Source organism: Rhea americana, unplaced genomic scaffold (genome assembly GCF_003343005.1).
Source record: "Rhea americana isolate MKP2758 unplaced genomic scaffold, rheAme1 scaffold_1, whole genome shotgun sequence".
In the NCBI taxonomy this organism is placed as follows: Eukaryota; Metazoa; Chordata; class Aves; order Rheiformes; family Rheidae; genus Rhea; species Rhea americana.
In genome coordinates, this window is record NW_028185038.1 from 19000700 (window position 1) to 19021620 (window position 20921).

The following is a 20921-nucleotide window of genomic DNA, read 5'->3' on the forward strand; positions in this document are numbered from 1 at the left end:
CTCAGCGCAGCTCGGCGCTTACGGTGCTGTGGGTGTAAGCGAAGCCGTCGGGGTTGGCGACTATCTCGAAGAAGACGTCCATGCTGTCCAGGATGGCGGTCACGGCGGCGTCCTTGCCGTACGCCTCGGCGATCTGCGCGGCGAGGGGAGCAGAAGGAGCCGCCTCGACCTCCCCACCCCTCCACGCTAGCCGGGCACGGGGCGGTCTGGGGGGGGACGGGCAGACACCAAGGAACCACACGCCCAAGGTGGTGGAAACAGCCGGGGCTCCATGGCCAAGGGCGACCGAGGAGCCACCAGCTTCTCCCAACCAATGCAGGACACGCGAGGCCACCAGCAGGCAGCACGTGGAGATCACCAGGGGAAGCGCGGGGAGGCTGGAGGTCCCGTCCCCAGAGGGCCTCGGAGGGGCAGGCATGGCGGCCACCTCGCGGGCACGGCGCGGCGGCTGCCGTGGGGCGCGCGGGGCGGCGGGCGCCTACCTTGTTGGCTGTCCACACGCCGGTGGCCTGGGTGATCCACTCCCGGGAGTGAATGCCGGTGTCGAGCCAGACGGCCGGCCGGGCCGATCCCCCCGTGCTGAACTGCGAGCAGAGCGCGGCTCCGTCAGCAGCAGCCCCCGCGCGCACGCTCGCGCAGGCGTGTGCAAGCGTGAGCGAGTGTGTGCGCAGGCTTGTGCATGCATCTGCAGGCTTGAGCGTGCACGTGCAGATGTCTGCAGGCTTTTGCGTGTTTGTGCAAAATGCACATGCACTGGCTTGTGCACGCACCTGCAGACTTGTGCCTGTGTGTGCAGGCTTGTGGATGCGCGTACAGGCTTGTGCACGCATGTGCAGGCTTAGGCACGCATGCAGGGTTAAGCACAAGTCTGCAGGTGCATTCATGTGTGTGCAGGCTTCTCCGAACACATGCAAGCTTGCACACGTGTGTGCTGCCTTCTGAAAGCGTGTGTGCAGGCTTGTGTACATGCAGGCTTGTGGATGTGTGTGCAGGCTGGTGCACGTGTGTGCATGCTTGTGCATGCATGTGCGGGCCGGTGCATGCATGTGCAGGCTTGTGCATGCATGTGCAGGGTGGTATATGTGTGTGCAGGCTTGTGCATGCATGTGCAGGCTTGTGCACGCGTGTGCGGGCTGGTGCACGCCTGCACTTTTTCGTCACTTTGCTCTCCGGCAAGGCCGGCGCCGGGCTTTGCGGGTGCCCGGTGGTTTTCCGCCCGCTCCGTCGGGCCGAGCCGCCTGGCAGCACCCACCTTCAGCACGTAGAGCGGCCGTTTCTCATAGCTCTGCCCGATCTGGAGCTTGGTGACCAGGTTGGGGTGAGCGGCCACCAGCGTCTCCATCCAGTCGTAGATCTGCCAGGGACAGGAGTGGCGTCACCGGCCTTTCCCCAAGCGCGTCGCCCGGCAGAGGGGACGTGTCCGCCGGCAGGACGCCCGGCTGAGCCACGCACCTCCTCGATGGTGTGGTAGGAGCCAAAATCGAAAGTGTCCGTGCTTCTCTGCAGCCTCCGGGACAGCGTCATGGTCCTCTTCTCCTCGTCCAGCAGTTCCTGGTTGGGAGAAGTCAAACATGGACCCCAGGGGCCAATCCCACCCCAGGGAGCCCGGGTCCTCCCACCTACCAGGTGGGGTTTTTTTGCAGTCTAGTGGAGATGCCCTCTGCTTTCCACCTTCTCCGTTTGCCCCCAGCAGCCTCACCGGGATGGAGGCGAGGAGCTGCATCCCACTGGGCACCCCTTACCTGCACATCCTCGATCATGATGCTGTAGGCAACGTCATTGGCTTCCAGGAAGCTTTTGATGGCTTGGAGGCTCTGGAAAGGGACCCTCAGGTCCACGGGGAGACCGGGTTTGGTGGGACCACGCCAGAAGTCAACCTGGCTTGGGAAAGGGGCAGGTTGGCTCCACCAGCACCTCGGGCTCTTCTGCCAAGAGCACTGGGGAGCCACGGGGGGACATCCAGGCGGCTTCACAAGGGGTGCTAGGAAAACAGCAGCTAATTGCAGTTGGTGTTTAGTGGTCACTGGTGTCTCGGGCAAGAAACGCGGCTCCACCTGGCCTCATCAGAGCATCTGAGGTGGGACGGGTGGCCCATCAGGTCGCATTTCTCGTGATAGGACCCAGGCGTGTGTGGGGGTGGGCGGGGGGGTAGGAGGAACCGCACTGGTGGCGGATCTGGCGGAGCTGTGCCACATAGCGAATGTGCGTTCAACTGGAGCGCAGCCCCGACACCGGGGCGATGGGCGCTCACCTGCAGCTCCACCTTCTCCTCCAGAGTCCGGAGCAGGGCGAGCTGCTCCTCAGCACGCACCACAACGCGCAGGACCTGGTCTCTACGGGAAGTCAAGAGCAAAAGGAGATTCTCTTTGTTGTGAAAGGGTAGCAGATGAGGGGGAGACATGTACCAGGGTGCTCGATCCACCCGGAAAAGGGCTACGACCACTTGGCAGGTTTAAAATGAAATTGGTCATGGGGGGGGTGGTGTCAAGACCAATAAATGCACTTTTGAAGCAGCTATGGTGGGAAAAAGAGCAAGCACCGGAGAGCTGGGTGGTCTGAGACACCTTCTGAACACCTCCCTGGGTCAAAGAGCATCCCAAAATGTTGGGAAGTGGCTAAGCGGGGACCAACATTTAGCAAGACAGAAGGATGTTTCTGCTCAGCCCGGGAAAGGAGGGCTCCAGAAGATTCATGGCCACCGTGTTCCTTGGGGAGCAGCAGGACTCACCCCACAAAGAGCTCCTCGCCGCAGGCAGCGGCCGCGACGGCGACGACGAGCAGGAGGCCCCGCATGGTGGTGGACATAGCTGGGCCTTGGCCCCGAGGGCCTATATAGCCCCCAGGTGTCCTGCCGGGGCACCTCGGGGACCTTCCTGCCAAGGTCACATCTGCTGCCCACACTGGGCTGGTGGGTACACAGCAAACAGATAAGCAAGGAACAGTTCTCCGGAGCCAAGACCCCGTGTGCTTTGTTTGGAGAAGCAAATAAAGGAGCCGCCAAATCGGGGAGACTCTGAAAACATCCTCCTCGAGGCCCCGGGCCTGCGGCGGGCGGCCGGGGAGGCTGTTTTCCCCGCGCCCCGACTCGCCGCAGTGGGAGTTGGAGGTGCCGGGCTCCGTCGAGCAGAGGACTGGAGTCAGGGATGTCCTTTGTGGCTTCACAATACGCGGGCGATTCCTGCTGGGAATGACCAAGCGCGGTGGCATCTCGGAGCTGGCCCCTGGGCAGCGCCGGTGGGAGCCACGGGGCTGGGCCCGCCAGCTGCTCCGCACAAGGAGACCTGGACGGGGGGGTGGGGTGGGGAAAGAGGTCCTCGTTTAGGCAGGGTATTAGGATCACACGATAATTCCGGTTGGAGGGGACCTGAGGAGGTCTCTAGTCCAACCTCTCGCCCAAAGCATGATCAGCTCTGGGGTCAGACCAGGTTACTCAGGGCCTTATCTGGTTGGGTCTTAAAACCCCTCAAGGACGGCAACTGCACAAGCTCTCTGGGCGATCTGGACTGCTGCTGGCCTGTTCTCATGGTGGAGAGGGTTTTCCTTACATCCGATCTGAACAGCTCTTGTTCAGCTGATGCTGTTGTATCTCACCTCCTATCATGCAGCTTCAAGGGGTGAAGAGCCTGGCTCTGTCGTCTCAATAACCTTCTTCAGGTATGGGAAAGCTGCTTGTAGGTGTCTCCTCCAGGCTGAACCAGTCCAGCTCCCTCAGACTCTCCTCACAGGGCTTGCGTCCAGCTGCTGACCATCTTGGTGGCCTCCACTGAGCTCACTCTGGTTTATCAATGTCTTTCTGGTAGTGCGGGGGTCCCAAAACCGGATGCCGTTATCATCAAGCCTTAGAAGAAGAGGGACAAGACAACCTAGAAGCTCAAGTGGTCTCTGCCTGGATGGAGCTTCAAAGCCAGGGCAAGGCCAGAGCTGAAGTCTGAAGCCCCGTGTGAAGGCGCCTGCAGCTGGCCGCCCACCGCTCACAGGGTTGCCCACGCGGGAGGCAGCAGCTCAGGCGGATCTGGGGACCAGCAACCTTTCGGCAGCGGCGCTTCGGCTCCGTCACGAGCCGTGGAAGGATGGGGCAGCCCGGCCACACGGCACCGTCCCGGAGAGTCGCCGAGCACCGGTGGGAAGGGACCGGCAGATGCACGGGCTGGGCAGCAGCACAGCTGGCGGGCGCAGGGCCAGCGGAGTCCCCAGCCCCCTGCCCAGGCTTCCTTCTGCCCCACACCGAGCCCACGGGGAGCTGCCTGAAGCCTCACCTGCACCTTCACCTGCCTTTCCCTGCCGACGGCCTTGCGTCCTTTGGGTCTGAGCCCACGTTTCACCCTCTTGCGCCGGGCAAGTTTGTTCTCCAGCTGCGCTCCCGAAGGTGTGAGTAGCTCACCAGCTGCCGAGGGAAGCCGAGGACATCAAGATAAACCCGTTAGACTGGATAACTATTGCGCCAGGGACTGCTCATGCCCGAAGCTTTGGTGGCTTGGAAGCACAGCCAGGAGGTGTTGGCTCATGAGTCCCGAGAAACTGGGGCACGAGAAGCTCCAAGAAGCTGGAGAACACAACAAGGGAGCCCACAGGACGCTCAAGCCCGGCCACGCTGGGTCAGAGCAGGGGTCCTTCCATCGTGGTCCCCTCTCTGACCATGCCTGGTGGCCAGAGCTAGGGAAAGAGGAAAGGGCCGGGATAAACTCACGGTGAGGCCACGCCAGGACAACCTTAGCGGTCAGCAGCACAGGTCATGCCCAAATCTTTGTCTTCAGTAAGCCTCGAAGTGGCCTTCATCTGTTAGCTAGTTCTTTGGGAACGTGGGGCCTCCAGAACATCCTATGACTACGACGGGCCGGGACGGTGAAAGTGGGACGTGCCAGCTACTAGGGGCTCCCTTGGCTCTCTGGAGTGCAGGCCAAACCCAGCCCTCGTGAGTGGGTTGCAATTCCCCCAGGGACGGCAGAGGCGCTTTGCAGTGCCCCTACCATTTTCATCAACAACTTCTTCATCAGTGACGTGGATGAGGGGACAGAGCGCCTCCTCAGCAAGTTTGCTGATGATCCCAAGCTGGGAGGAGTGGCTGACACACCCGAGGGCTGTGCTGCCATTCAGAGAGACCTGGACAGGCTGGAGAGCTGGGCAGAGAGGAACCTCCTGAGGTTCAACAAGCACAGGGGCAGAGTCCTGCACACAGGGAAAAATAACCCTGGGCACCAGTACAAGGTGGGGGCTGACCTGCAGGAGAGCAGCTCTGCAGAGAAGGACCTGGGAGTGCTGGTGGATGACAGGTTGACCATGAGCCAGTAATGTGCCCTTGTGGCCAAGAAGGCCAATGGTGTCCTGGGGTGAATTGGGAAGAGTGTTGCCAGCAGGTTGAGGGAGGTGATCCTGCCCCTCTACTCAGCCTTGCTGAGGCCTCATCTCAAGTCCTGTGTCCAGTTCTGGGCTCCCCAGGACAAGAGAGACATGGAGCTAGTGGAGAGAGTCCGGCGTAGGGCTACGAGGATGATCCGAGGGCTGGAGCACCTGCCCTGTGAGGAACGGCTGCGAGAGCTGGGCCTCTTCAGCCTGGGGAAGAGAAGCCTGAGGGGGGATCTTGTCAATGTGTACAAGTACCTGAAGGGAGGGTGTCAAGGGGATGGGGACAAACTCTTTCCAGTTGTCCCATGTGACAGGACAAGAGGCAACGGGCAGAAATTGAAGCACAAGAAGTTCCGCCTGACCGTGAGGGGGAATTTCTTCCCTGTGAGAGTGACGGAGCACTGGACCAGGTTGCCCAGAGAGGTTGTGGAGTCTCCTTCTCTGGAGATCTTCAAGACCCGCCTGGATGCAACCCTGTCTAACATGCTCTAGGTGACCCTGCTGAGCAGGGAGGTTGGACTAGATGATCTCCAGAGGTCCCTTCCAACCTTACTGATTCTATGATTCTACCTATGGCTGGGGGCAGCAGGCGCTGCACCGGGAAGCCCAACCTTTCCTTGCCTCCACGGTGGAGAACCAGGAGTGCCCCAGCTGCCTTCCCAACCCCACGTGTGTGTTCCCCATGTTGGTGAGAAACCCCAGGATTTCAGCACCCAGAGCACCAGCCCCTCCAAGGGGGACTTTTCACCCTGTGTAAAGAGGAGCAGCACACTCTTCCTTGACGCAGGTTTGCCCCACATGTGCACACATAAACACATAAAGTCTTAGTCCAGGACCTTCATTTTTTTTTCTAAACCCTTTTTATTAGATTTGCAGAGGTAGGAAGTGCTGCAGAAGGGCTACTGTTGTCCACCGTAAACAAAAAGGCTTTTTTAGCCAACCCCACCTTCTGCCCTGCAATGTATTGACCTCTGGTCCTGCAAGAAAGGAAGAGACAGTGCCACATCTGCAGAATCAGAGTTGAAAATAGCTCAGCACATCATCCAAAGGAGGAGCTGCAAAAGCAGCTCATGGTGCAGCAGTGTCACCGTCCGGCTGAACCAGTAAATTAAATCTTCACAGGAATGTGAAGCATCTGAGGTGGAGTAGGGCTGAAATCACACCTGGGAGCATATATGAGAGTTTAACAGTATAGGTAATTGCATTATGCTGCCTGGGAATACTTCTGAGTGCTTATTTACTAATAGAGGTGCAGCTGCAGAAGCCACCTGAGGCGGCACACGGCCGGGCAAGCTACTGCAGTCACAGGCTGGGGTCAGATGCCTCCTCTCCAAGCAGTCCTTTCCCCCTTGCTCTGAAGCTTCCTGCTCTTTGACTTTAATTCTCTCCTCAGCCTTTGCACTCATCAACATCTTGGATGATGACCTCTTCATCCAGGTGGGAAAGGGGCTGTTTTCTTTTTCTAACTGGAGGTCATTTGTAAAATCTCAGTAATGTTTAGTCACAGGAGCAGTCACATCTTCCACCCTCCTCTCCTTTCATCACAGCTCCTACCTTGTCTTGTTGGGGCAGACAGCAACAGGGCCTGTTACAGAGTTTTGACTGGGGCCTAAAATCAGTAACGCCTTGTAATGAGTCTACCATGCAAGCACAAATACAGAGAACCAAAAAGAAATGCTCTTGATACACAGACACATACTGCTGTCGGAGATATGCACCCAAGCCTTTTATTCAGCCATATGCCATGCAGTAACGAGTGTCCCAAACGTGTCAAGGGAAGGGAATTTAGGCAGTGGATCTCATCCCGACTTTTAGTATGGATTGTCTCGCACATGCTCCATGATGGTCTTCAGACCCAGCCAGGTCTCCTCTGCAGTTGGGATGATTTGGCTGGCTGGCAGAAGGAAGCCGTAATTACCTGTGTCTCGCAGCTCAAAGGCAAAAGAGTATTTGATGCCGTAATCGTAAGTCCAGTCAATGCTGCCTCCACTAGCTTGGTCTGAAAGAGAAAGGGAGAAAAAGCCACAAGGAATGAACGACGGGTTGATCTGGGTTATGCCTCCTTGCAGCCCTCTCAGCTACCATAGCCAATTTGTGCTAAATACGCTGGGAATGTCTCAGGATCAGGCTGTACACAAGTAAGTGAAAGCATTCTTGGTTTGGGGCTTATGGCTTTGAAACGATGTTATCCAGAAGAGAACTTTACAGTGGTAATATTTGTGAGGATCAAGTATTAGGCTTTCATGTGAACACTCAGCTGGCAACATCTGACTCGTGGTGTCACTCCACTGAAGCAACATGACCTCCAAGAAGGACCTTGTGAGTCAGAGAACTTGAGGGGAGACCAAAGCATGGCATGTTTCCCTGGGATAGCCCATAAAGCTCAGAATGGTGAAATACTCACAGATAGTAGAGCAAATGCTCCCCACTTTATATGTGGTGCCATGCAGGGAACGGATGGAACTGGCAGCAGCTTTCCCCAGGGCATCCTGGAGAGGAGGGGATGGAAGAAGAGTCAGAAAGTAGCCACGTTTAATGACACTAAATCTTCAGATTTCACCATCCTGAACCCTATTTAGAGAAGCCTCTAAATTTGTTTACAACCTGCTTTCACTCCCCCCAAAACCAGCTGTACCAAATGAACGAATTTCTTCATTACTGGATACTAGTGCCAGCAATCACAGCTTCCACAATATGTTGAGGAAATGATATTACAGGCAAATTAACATAAAAGCTTCTAAACTAAATCATCTGATGCTTCATCTCACCCACTGTTTGTCAGTAGAAGGTTCAGAAGATGCAAGAGAGCCCCAAGACAGTCAGAGATCTTCCAATGCTTAGCGGTGGGCTTTGTGCCCACCTCAACTATGTAATCGGTGGTTGTAACAAAAACAGAGCCAGGGTCTTTTTGGAAGTGTACAGTAAAAGGACAAGCGACAACAAACAAAATGCCCCTCAGGAAATTTCAGAGATATTAGGAAAAAGAAAATCCCCATAAGCATGGAAAACTTCAGAATGGGCCTAAAGCAGCTGTGGAATCTATGTCCTTGACAACATTCAAAACTCAGATGGACAAGGCTCTAAGCAGCCTCATCTAACTTTGAAGCTGGCCCTGACTTCAAAGCTGGCCCGCATTGAGCAAAGAGTTGGACTAGAGGCCTCCAGACCTAAATTGTCCTATGATAGTGTGGTTCATATCCCCCCTAAGATAGTAATACTGTCATTTAGGCTAAAGAAGGAAATGTGGGCCAGCCTTAGAGTGAGTGAACAGGGCTGACAGTGGGTGGGAATGGCTGTGTCTGCACAGGACCAAGACTTATCTTTTTAAAGGTATTGCATTGCAATAGGTCCCGTTCAGTCCCATGGATGGTTACAGTTATGAAAGGATGGCTTAATTCAGCTCATTTATCCTGTTATCTCACTACAATACTCAAGTATGGAGAGCCAGCTGGAAGGAGAGAGGATGATATAGTTGAGTCAATGTGTCTCACCAGCTCCGCATAGTCTGCTGGTTTAGTGCATTTATAGCCGTAGGGATACATCAAGAGCTGAGAGTAACTGTGGAGGGTGAGGAAGGCCAGGATCTTTCCATGATTCTTAATAAAATCTACAATAGATTTTACTTCCACCTCTGAGCTGGCACTGGGCCCATGGTAAGAGTCAGAGCAGGGATTACTACTGGCTCCAGGACCTGTTGGCACAAAAGGAGAGCACAGTAAGGACTGGTGTTCGGGGAAGGACAAAGCAGACCAACACAAGGTTGTGTGATTCCTAAAAACAGGTCTTCAGCAAAGCCTTGAATGCTGATGGATGACAGCAGTGATAGAGTACGGATGCTGAAGAGACTTTTTGCCAGAAGGTGCAGGTTATTTGTCTCATTTTCAGCTCTTTGGCAACTAGTCAGTAAGAAATTACCATTAGAAAAGGCAACTACTATTATATTTGACCATTTTGCTGTTTTGACCATTTTGCTGCTGTTGGAGGTTGTTGTTTCTGTGTAACAAGATCCAGGAGCGTGAAAGTGCTGAGCAGGGGAGGGGTGGACTAGATGATCTCCAAAGGTCCCTTCCAACCTTACTGACTCTGTGAAGGGGAACCTTCTCCACAGTGACAGCCAGAATCCAAAAACTTTGTTCCTACCTCCAAAACCTGCATCCCAGTTCCTGTTTGGATCAACTCCAATACACAGACTGCCTTGATTCTTGGAGCGTGTCTTCCGCCACATGCGATTCTAAAACACAACAACACTGTGGCTTTGCTAAGGAACAAAGCTCAGGGCTTGCATTACACCTGCTACCCAGAAATGGTTCCCATTCACCGGGAGGTGATCCTAGGCACAAGCCTAGGATTACTTCCGATGGGAGAACTGCCAAAATGCGCCAATGGAAACAGTCAAAGAGCTGGTGAATTTACAGTGAAGAAGAAAGATGGAGTAGACAAGCAATCGTTGGCTGCCCGACTCTTTTGCATTTCCTTGTCACAGCATTAACAAATGGACTTTTGGAACCTACTTCCCTCACATTTAATGTCACCTTGGAAGAGCATGGCAGCTTTCTAAATCAGCCTAGATGCAGTGTGCTTACTCACTTTGGTATGAGTGAATTCATATCCATCAGGGTTTGTGACTGCCAGCAGGAAAACATCCATTTTTTTCAGCAGAGAGGTGATGGATGGATCACTGCCATAGTCAGAAGCAATCTAAGCAGAGATAAAATATGGCACAACGTGATGATCAGCATATTTCCTTCCCTCATGCTCACACTCTAACGGCTGAGTACAGAGGCACGTCTAGCTTTCTGGGCAGGAAACAAGAAACATGAATTATCTGCTGGCAGTAAACTGTTCCTTGTTAAAAAAATTGCTCTAAAGCTTGGAGTGAGCAATTAATCTGCTCTACTATTATATTCAGAAGACAGGAATGTAACGGGAGAGGGCAACAAAATTTTCTGCTGCAAGTCCTTGAGAATGCACCAAAGCTAGCACTAGGATCGAGATGAATTAGTCCAGTTTAGGAATCTATAATCATGCTGCACTTCTCTGCTGGCTTACTCATTTTTAGTGGAATTTAAATGCTCATTTGAATAGAGCTGGAATTTTTTATCACTTTTGTGAAAGGCAACTACACAGTGCTCCTCTGTGTCTGCAGACTGAAGTAGCAAACTAACAACAATTTTCTCAAACTAATCTTAATTTTCTCAAAGTCCTCAGTCACTCATAAAGCTATCAGCCCTGGAGTCATCAACTGTTCCACCTGGACTACTACATTTTGCCTACCTAAACTTCTCCCTGCTGTTGTAATATTTCAATTCCGTGTCTAAATAGTTGCCTAAAATTATTCTGCCTGGAGTCAGCTGCATTTTAAGACAGGTGAAGGAGAGGCAGCAGACCTGGTTAAGTACATACAGGTGCGGTAGATATACATTTAAATAGTCAATGGCATTCCTAAGACAAAAGAAAATCAATCACTGCTGAAGTGACCTTTTTAGCTATCCATAATGCGCTTGCTTGGGTGACCCACTCTCGGGAATGGATACCGGCGTCAATCCAGATTGCAGGACGGTTGGTTCCTCCAGTGCTGAACTGTGAATAAAGCAAAAACTTGTAAAACTCTTGCTGGCACCTCTTAGTCAAACATCCCATATAGACTGGGATGCTTTGAACTGAATTGTACCACGTCCCTATATAATACAATCTATAATAATTGTATAGCAGATATATATTCATAAATATACATACATACACACACGCAGCCATACACTCTTGAATATGTTATATACACAGGAACCATACCTTGAGCACATACAAAGGCCGCTTTTCATAGGATTCCCCAATCTTCAGCTTGCTGACAATGCTGCTGTGCTCATGTGCAAGATTATCCAGTTCTTCATAAATCTAAAATTAAAAGTCAGGATGATACTTATATTCCATCTATCCCAGAAAAATCTTATGAATTCTGTCGGATCTGGTGAAATCCACTTTATCACCTCCTGCCTGCGTTAGCACGGCCTCTCCAAAGCCCCAGCTCACCCTACGTTAGTGTGGTCAGTGCTATTTCCCAGCTTCTCAGATGCAGCAGGAAATACTGCTGTATCTTCAAGATCCATTTACTCCAAGAACAAGTTCACAATCCACTCCAAGAACCTCCCGGTAGTAAAAACACCTTATCCTCTGCTCTGCTTGATGGCTGGAGCTTTCCTGTATTTCCCTATTTCAAGATTTATTTATTTCTCACTCTCTTCTGAGCTATTTCTGAGGGGTCAGAAGGAAGTATTTTGATAGAGCTCTGTCCAAAAGTTTAAGAAAAAAATGAGATCAACACTGGCCAGTTGCAACAATTTTTGAGGGAGAGTGTTGTCCCACTGTGCTGACCACACACACAAAAATCCATTTAAAATAAAACCACATACCAGAAGAAGCCAGAAAGGAATTTTAGATCCTAGTATTGGATTTGATCAAAGCGAGAGTGAAAAAAAAGCCAGGAAAAAAGAATCATCTTCCCCAAAAGCTGGATTCAAGTTACTCACCGAAGCTAAAGAATGGTAAGTTCCGTAGTTGAAAGTGTTGCTGCTGCGCTCCCGTTGTTGACTGCAGGCCATCGCTTGCTTTTCTTCATCTAGTACAACCTAAAACAAGCCATTCAAATGTGGAGAAAAGCCTGCTTGCTTGGCAGACCTCTCGCCCAATGTTCACCTCAAATAATGAGATGATGCCACCGCGTACTGGCTCTGGACACAGTCCCAAGCTTCACACAGCTATGGAGCAAACTGCTGTTTCTGCTGGACTTCGCTGTAGTGAAGAAGGCAAGATCACTAGTGTTCAATTGCTCAGCAGTAAATTTAAAACACTTGTTAAGATGAAGAAGATATTAGTGTTGGAAAGCTTGAAAAAAAAGGCAGTGTTTTGGCTGAGTTAATCTTTAGATGCCGTCTTGGATTTACTGCTCATGAAGCAATACCAGATTAGTGCCCAGGAGTGTGATTTTTGCCGTCACACTGTGCTGCACAGTTCTTTCAGGTTATGATGTCCAGAGCTGTTCTGAATTACAGTTAACGTACTGCGGTGACCCCCAAACTTCTGACGGCAGAAGATCGCAGAAAATTTCACGATCAGAATAGCCCCTTGGAACTAACGAGTTCAATAATGTCGCTGTTCCAAATGGTTTCGGAGAGCATCCTCAGAGTGACCTCCACAGCTTCCCAGGGCAACAGTGGTCCACCGACCATCTCTGGGGAAACGGTGGCTTAATCCACAGTCTGCCATAGCAAGGGAAAGGAAGCACTCGTCATGGAAAGCAGAATGTTGAACAGTGCATGAATTAATGAACGAGGCCACTTCATGAACTGCTGTTTGTTTCCACTGGATATAGAAGTTAATCATACACCTATAGCATTGCCTACCTGCAGGTCTTCAATGAGGATGGTGTACTCAATGACGTTGGACTCCAGGAAGACTTTGACGGCTTGGAGGCTGCTAAAGGGGATTCGGACATCCACAGGGAGACCAGGGGTAGAGGGATTTAACCAGAAATCCAGCTGAAACGAGAAAGGAAAATGGATTTGTTTGAGGAAGGCGCTCTCTGCAAACAGCTTCCCTAAAGCTCTAGAAAAACTGATTTCTCCCAACTTGTATAACTCCGGCAGCATCGCGCCACATCATGCTTACAGCACGTTCCATTCTTCAGCTTGGCCTCACCACAACCTTGGACCAGTTAATGTGATGAACTTGGGAGCAGAAAAAAGGTCCAGAGGGGGTTAAAATCAGCATTTTCCCTGACTTTAGAGCTTCAGCTGTACAAGCAAGAGGAAATTTTAGTCTTCTATTATGATTATTTTACTGGCCTCCTTTTCACTAGCCATAGTTTCAAGAAAAGCTCCATATTACATTATTAGGTAATGTGAAACACTGCTTTTATTTCTCCTTTGGTATGACTTTTAAAATTTTGGTTTATATATTATTCAAATCAATATTTTTAAAGGCAATTATATCAAAAATTCTCTGCAATGGCAGTCAGAACTCTAATACCTAGGATTTTATAGCATGCTTTACTGTTTCAATGTGGTATAGACTCTAACTAATAAATTCCTCCCACCACTCTTGCAGACAAGTACAGAAATATTAGCACTCCCATTTTAAACTCGGGGGGGGGGGGGGTGATGCTAAAGTCTAGAGCAGATCAGTTCAACTATGACTGTAAACCCAGTCGAGAGAGATTTTGAATGCAGGCACTGAACATGACGCAAAGTCCTACCCCTGATGAACCCATGGTCTGAAGAGTTAACAAATGCCTCTGTGGTAATAACATACCTGAAGATGTTCCAGCGTTTCCAGAAACTGCAATTTTTTAATCTGTTCCTCATTGCTCGCCTTGATTCGGAGAACCTGGTGTCTGCAGTAAACCAATAAGCCTTGAGAAACAGTCTTGAGAAAGGACCTTGTTGAACTAGCTTGTTTTGGAGATTATGGATTTGGAGAATAGTCACTCGTATTGACGCAGCAAGTATGGACTTCTCTAATGCAGTTGACTTAGCGCCACTCAAGAGTTTGACTAACAACCTGCAGAGCCAACCTGCTTCATGTGCCTTAGGTTAGTAACTAGTTAATTGGCAGTTCCCAAGGTTTCACTGGAAACAAGACATCCTCAAGTGGCCGAGTTTTTAATTAGTTACAAGGATCAGTCTTGCACATACTTATCATTTTTGTTGAGAACTTACAAAAAAAAAATCTGGTTGAGTTTGCAAATGATCAAATGCTTGGAGAGCATTATATAAAAAAAAGTAGAGCAGATACAAAATATGGGATTCATCTCACCTTTCTTTAGTTGTTTAGGCAAAGACTGTTGACTAACTTCCTTCTGATACCAGAAGCTGATACAATCAGAGGGTGGCTTGTACCGTTCAGACAGACGGGTGGAATGATCCACCTTGTGAAAGGACCTCCCACCACTGGTTACAGAGGTAACCTCAGTGACTACCTGAGACTAGACACTATACTTTTTAGACCTCTAAAGACAGATATATCACATCCAAACACAGGGTGAGCCAGGCTGCCTGGTAAAATGGGTACAAGGAAACAGTTCTGTGAGGAGAGGTTGACAAATCTGGGCTTCCTCAGGCTAAGGGCAGGGTGATCTAATTGCAACGTACAACTGCTTGAAGGGGAGTTACAAAAATGACAGAGCCAAACTCTTCCAGGTAGGGGAAGATGATAACAACAAGGGGCAACAGCTCCAAGTCCTGCTCTGAGCAGGAGATCGGACTGAAGAGCTCCGGAGGTCCCTTCCAACCAATGCTCTGCGAAGCAACAAAAGGATCGATGAACAACAAGCACGCACAAGAGTCACGGGATAGTACATCCTATTTTGGGGAACCAGTTCGGATTCAGAGGGAAACGTTGGAGCCACACAATAATCAACTGAAAGCACAGCCTGGGATGGGCGCCGTGGCCAAAGCACCGGTGTGATCCCTAGCTGCATTAAGGCTAAGCTAAACAAGGGACTTAACTCCGTTGTGCTTATTTACTAGTGTGAACATCATTGCTGAGGAGACACACTTGATAACACCAGGTTCTTCTCTCGGGCCACCTGAGGTACAAGATTCTTCTGTTGGATCAAGACAAATAGTGAAGTATTTTACTATGGCAACAACTTTTTATAGGATTCTCCATCATTGTAAGCTTCCCTTTCCAGACTGGATTCTTCTGTTAAGAGGCAGGGCTCACTAACCACCACCACTGGATGTGATGCAGGAAAGAATCCAAGAGAAACCAGTCTATAGTATGCTGGAGACCAAATTAAATGACCATAATAGTTTCTCCTAGTCTTAATAAACTCTAGAGTCGATTTGTAAACTAAATGTGTATCTCTTGTTCCTAATCCTTCCATTTTAATATACAGATATTTATTCATTAGAATCTGCTGTTCACTTACTATATCTCAGGAAGTGTCTATTAGTTTTGGGGGTTTTTTATTACCTTCTATTAAGGTTCTTCTGTGCTCAGTAAGGCTGTGGGGAAACAAATCTAAAGGAGATATTTTGTGATGCAATATACAGATAAAACTTTAGAACACAGTGGTTGGAAATAAAGATCCAAATTTCTAAGCAAGGCAAGCTCAGAAAAGGATTAAACATTTAAAGAGAATGATACGAATCTCCAAAAATAATGAGAAGCTAGTAATCTTTCACTTGAATAATGATCCATGCCTGAGGTTTGTGAAATTTCAGGACTGAAAGGAACAAAATTTATTGAAGCAGAAGCTGTGTACAGATTCTGACTTATTGAAAGTTTAGTTCTAGGATCGTGGAACTCCCCGGAGTAGTTCTGCATATAATTTGAGTGAATTCTCAGGTAAATGTATTAAAACCAGAAATGGAAATAAAACTTTATGGAGTGATAGCACAGAATCACTCATGTACATAAAACCACACTTTCTGCAGAAGGAAAACAGCATAAATAGAAGTCTTAGTGAGACTTCTGAATTTATTTCCTGGCCATTTATTAAAATCGTGTGGAACATAAAAGCTTCAGATGAGCTTCACTTCTTATCTTTTGTGATTACTCATAACTCAAAACATTCACAGGTTTGTGAGAAAGAATTTAAACCCTGAATTTCAAACATCAGCTCCTGAGCTTGTTCAGATATGAAGCCAAGTTGTGATCTTCTGGCTCCAATATTTGCTGGACCAAATCTGTTAGGCTGAATAGTCACGCTTTGCAGTGAGGTTCAGATCCAGATCTAGGCTTTTGAGGCTGATCCCTACTTTTACCAGAAGATGAAAAAAGCCTTGGGTGAACATGAATTTAAGATGAATTTAACTCTGCAGCTAGACCTACCTCCTTGGAAAACCCCGATCAAGCTAAGAGGAGGATTCATTAAAATCTTGAATTATCAAATCCACCAGCTTCCTAGTAGCTTAATTATATTGTCTGCTTTAGTGCAGTATTAGGACTACAATACTCTTTGGTAGAACTGTAGCCCGATTCCCCTTACCTCCAAGTGATTTGAGATGCTCAAGGAGCTAAGTTAACGTATTTTGGAGACATGTTAGTTATGAAGAGAAAAGAACACACCTCAAACAGAATTTGTAAAATGAAGATAATGAGGAAAGGAATAGCTGAAAAGTATGGCCTTGAAATGAAAGGTCTTCTACACAAGTAACTCACCCAACAAATGTTTCCAGGCCCAAGGAAGCCCCGAAGAGGGCACTGAAGACCAAAATCAGCTTCATGTTTTATGGAAACAGCAGATCAATCTAGCAAAGGTGAATTTATACAGCACTTGTTAGGAAACTTTTTTTCAGATAAAACATATCTGAATTCCATGTGACTGAACTCACACGTATATCAAAGCTTTCGAAGTAATCAACAGATTAGGGGGCTGATCTCACCTCAAATTATTTTCCACTGACACATTCAGAACTGAAACAGCAGAGCTGCTTTCAAGGCTTTGCCCACAAAGCTCCTTGGTGTTGTCATAAAGATTTTTCTAGGTAGAAGAAAATAAGAGTCAAACTGAAGGATGTTCTAACTTTCACCAGAGCGCAAGGGAGCTCTACCAGTAGACTCTTGCCCATGTGTTTTCCCATGCTAATATTTCTCCTACTACAGTTTTCTAGTAACCCACTCCTTGTTACAAAGAGGTAGCCAACAGAAAAATCTCACACTGGCTAAAATGTTTGATTAATTTGAGTGACTATGTTGAAGAACGAGCTTTGGGCCTAGCCTGGTACAGAACAAGCTGTCTTTAATAGACGGTGTCTATGGAATGCTATAAGCACACTCTTATGTATAAATTACGCACTTCTAGACAGAATTCAGATAGTTTGAATTTGTTTTTTTTATTGAAATAAAGCATCCCAATCCTCACGTTGCTGGGGTTTCATATAGATCCAGCCAGCCTTTCCAGGGCTTCAAGCAAAAATAAGGCTGCAATAAAATTCTTGTGAAAACAAGTCATGGATTGATTCCTTGGTAGAAGTCCTCTTCTAATGAAGGGTCTGTCCCAGGTGGAGGTGAGACAGGTTTAAAGAAGTGCTGGGACAGCCATTGCCTGGTCCTCTCAGCTTTACAATGAGGGCAGGGCTGCTCCCTGATCCAGTAGCTCCCTGGGTCTCTTTGCTCTTGTGCTGGTCTCTGTCTACATCTCGCTGCAGGGAGGACAATCTCTGCCTCATTCTCCTTCCATACAGATGCCCAGATATTTTCATCGATGCTGTCCACATCCAAGGAGTAACGGCGACAGGCACTCTCCTGGCTGAGCTTTGGGAACTGTCTCTCTTGCCTTGCATCCTGGGAGTACCCAGCTGCAATTACCCCAGAATGAAGAGCAGAGTCATAGGGCTGTTGGATTCACTTTGTGCCGTTAAAAATTTTACTGCAGGGGAGCCAGGTGCTAAACCTGCTGTAATACATGCAGACGGGGTTCCTAGGTGCTAACATCGGAGACAGTAATTACTACTACGCTGTAATCAGCCTCTGGCTTCTCTTCCTGGGAGCCACACCTTCAACACTTAACACCCTTGGAAATCTAGGGGAGGAAGGCTGGGGAAAGGAAAACTGATAATCCTCAGAGGCGGCCATTAAGAAAGACCTCACCCATATTGCTCTAAAAACATTCGTCAGCACCTCCCTGAGGAGCCTCCTCCAACACCCACTCCCAAGCTGCCCCTTCCGCAGCTGGGGCAGTGGCTTTTTGTAATGCAATCATAGTCAGCTCCAAATAAGTCTCTCTAAAGGCCAGGCCTTGGTTTTTGAGAATAAAGGGAGCCTTCGACAGGGATTTCGCTTGTTTTGGCACATAAAAAAATAGTCATCCTGCAGTGGTTGTATCTTGGGGGCACACTGTGGAGAGCACATGCAATATTCAGCCCTGGGGACATGCAGGAATATACCTCAGCTCCCACCCACAACAGCGTCTGGTGGGAAATGCCACGAACAGGTTTTTCTACAGAGCAAATACAGCCAGGGATTCCCATCATCTCTAATAAATGACTTGTGACACCGCAGCAAAGATTCCCCACAAGAGCAAGGCTGGGAAGCCAGGCAAAAATGGGCCCCGTGTCCACTCCCAACTAGATTCAAGTCTTCCGAATAATTATGGTCTTTGATGTTTGACCTATTCCAGTCCTTGGGAAACAAGGAGTCTCCATTCCTCTCAAACTGAATCAGATTGCAGGAATTTCTCCTAGAAGACAAGCCACCATGAGATTTCCCCTGCTTCTAGTACCACAATAATTCCAATATTTGGCCTTATATCCTTATAAGCTTATATCCTTCAAAGTTTTGTAAAGAACTGATAGACTCTCCACAACCTCCTGTTGATTCGTTCTTTTAAACTAGGAAGAAGGGACCTAGTTTAGAGCAAAATTATAGCTCACTTCATTACTCGTGCTGCATCCCACATGGATTCAGAGGGTGCCAGGTTATCCTGCCAAACATTATGTCCATGCCCAGAGCACACCAACAGGCTCTGATTGCCCTGACCAGCCTCATTTGGGGCCTCCACCCACTGGCACCGGAACTGCAGTTAAACTCAAAATCTTATACTCACTCCTAATCTCCACTGAAGGGCTTAGGGGATATGGTTGCAGCAGGTCTTACAGAAGTCCACAGGGCTGTGACCTCTCTCTGTAGGCTGGCCATAGTGTCCTACAGGGTTTGGAGGTCAGCCTTGAACCACAGGGTAAGTCCTGGGGGCAAGGTCCTGCACAGGTGGACAGTCAGGCTCCACAGTGCTCAACTCAGGGCTCAAAACAGCCTGAGCAAGTCAGGAAGCAGCAAGAACAGGGGTGCAGCATAGCTGCAAGTCAGAAGCCAGAGGTGACAGCAAGGCAGGCAGGGCAGAGACCTCACCAACAAGCGTTGCAGTCCCACAGAACCCAAACAAGAGGAGCACAGCAGGTCTGGTGACACTAACCAGGGACAGCCACAGTCCAGGTTACCAGGTGCGTCCGCAGTCACAAGGCAGGTCCAAAGTCAAGCCAGGAGGTCACGCTGGCAAGGCCAGGAGCTAGGAGACCAAGCGTACCGTACACCCACTGTAGCTCACATATGGGTCAAGGCTGAGGGCCTCAGCTTAAAAACAGCTCTTGGGCCAATGGGCGGCAGGTATGTGGGTGGGGGACCCACAGGAGGCTGGTCAGGGCAGTTGGTGCTCTCAGGGCCCAGATGCATTAACGCAGGCGGGGTGGGGGACACTATGCACAATCCTGAGAAGACATAGTATTATGCAGTGAATCATGAATAGACCATAATGACACAGTGACAAGTGAAAGGTTACATGAATCTTGTATAACCAAACTTGGTTCAATTTGTCCCATTCCTTAAAATTGTCACTCTTACTCCTGGAAGTATAGATAGCTTGTGTATGCTGGCACCGAGCCAGAACGGATATGACCTCCCCCCTTTCCAATTAGAAATGCCTCAAAATCCATCACGATGAGATGGAGGAACTCCTTTTCTGTAAAGTTTGGACTCTCTGTTGTCCCCCGTCTGAAAAACAGTCCCTACAACCAACATACAGCAAAGTAGGTTCTCATCATGACATGAGGAGGACGATGAAGGAAGAGACGTTCTGCTTAACCATTAGTCATTGCGATGCACGCAGAGCATGTCCAACCTTAAGCCCTCAGTCTGTGGCCCCACTTGTCTCCTGTCCTCTCATATCACGTGGCTCAAAATAAGTTGTGGACAACTCACTAGCCTGCCAGGGAAGGGACTGTTCAAGAGGAGGGAGAGAGACTGGAAAGGGGAAAAGACCGATGCTGGACTGAGCTTTCCTTGCGCTCCTGCTGCCCCGCTCGTCTCCTCTGCCCTCTCAGCAGTTCTGCATCTCCTCCTGCGCTCTCACATGGGCATTTTCTGCACCATTTTTTTGAACCCTATGCATACCCTTGTAAAATTCGTATTTACCTTTTGAATCGCTAGCCCTTTTGTCAGAAGATAATCTTTCCTCTTGTCTTTTTCGGAGAATCTGTTTCAGGAAAAGACACACTGTATAGATTTCATTACTTAGAAGAATGGATAAATATTGCTTTTTTGATAGCTAGTGCACTAATGCGTAATGCTAACTCCAACAGCGCGAGTGAGCTGGTGAAAGATGCAGTTGTGGTGCTTTCCTCGGCAAGTAAGGCTGACTAATCCCTGCCCAGCGACAGCCCGGGGAGCAGTGCCAGGTCCTGCACCCCTGCCCTGCCGCTGTGTCCCAGCGCGGACCAGAGGGAAACGCTCTGGGAGGGAGCACTCAAGTCACTGGCATTTCTCCTGAGCCTTTCCACAGGGCAATGCTCCTCAGAAATCCCACTCTTTTTACACAGAGCACCTTCTTTTCTCACCATCTTGGGATAAACCCGTAGCACTGAAATGGCAAGGGGCTCCATCTGCAGCTCATCTCCTGAATTATGGAAGTTAATCTCACGCAATTCCCTGTGACACAATTCATTATGAGCAAATGGTTATTTTTGGTAAGCAACAGGCTATTTACATGTCCCTAATCCACCAGACACCTTAGGAGTGCCCTGAGTGAGGAATGATTAAGGATTTCAGTATGCCGCTCATTAGTTGTAGGCATCACTAGCATCATT

General features: G+C 49.2%; 2 protein-coding genes across 2 annotated transcripts in view; both read right to left on the reverse strand.

Annotated features, from left to right (window-relative positions):
• The window catches only part of LOC146601906 (carboxypeptidase A1-like), a 7904-nt gene extending 5111 nt beyond the window's left edge, over positions 1-2793 (reverse strand). Inside the window, exons 1-7 of the mRNA XM_085326117.1 lie at positions 2729-2793; positions 2252-2333; positions 1743-1877; positions 1453-1551; positions 1253-1354; positions 483-584; positions 23-133 (exon numbers count right to left, since the gene is read on the reverse strand). Of these exons, the coding sequence (XP_085182243.1) occupies positions 23-133; positions 483-584; positions 1253-1354; positions 1453-1551; positions 1743-1877; positions 2252-2333; positions 2729-2793 (696 nt within the window). The remainder of the gene's footprint in view (positions 1-22; positions 134-482; positions 585-1252; positions 1355-1452; positions 1552-1742; positions 1878-2251; positions 2334-2728) is intronic.
• A 4361-nt stretch (positions 2794-7154) lies between these two features.
• LOC146601907 (carboxypeptidase A2-like) lies at positions 7155-20304 on the reverse strand. The gene is made up of 12 exons (XM_085326129.1): positions 20251-20304; positions 16504-16592; positions 13648-13729; positions 12741-12875; positions 11868-11966; positions 11134-11235; positions 10822-10923; positions 9931-10041; positions 9484-9574; positions 8835-9034; positions 7748-7832; positions 7155-7342 (listed from the first exon to the last, which is right to left on the reverse strand). The coding sequence occupies exons 2-12, from the start codon at positions 16566-16568 to the stop codon at positions 7155-7157; spliced, it is 1260 nt and encodes a 419-aa protein (XP_085182255.1). The 5' UTR covers positions 16569-16592; positions 20251-20304.
• Positions 20305-20921: the final 617 nt, after the last annotated feature.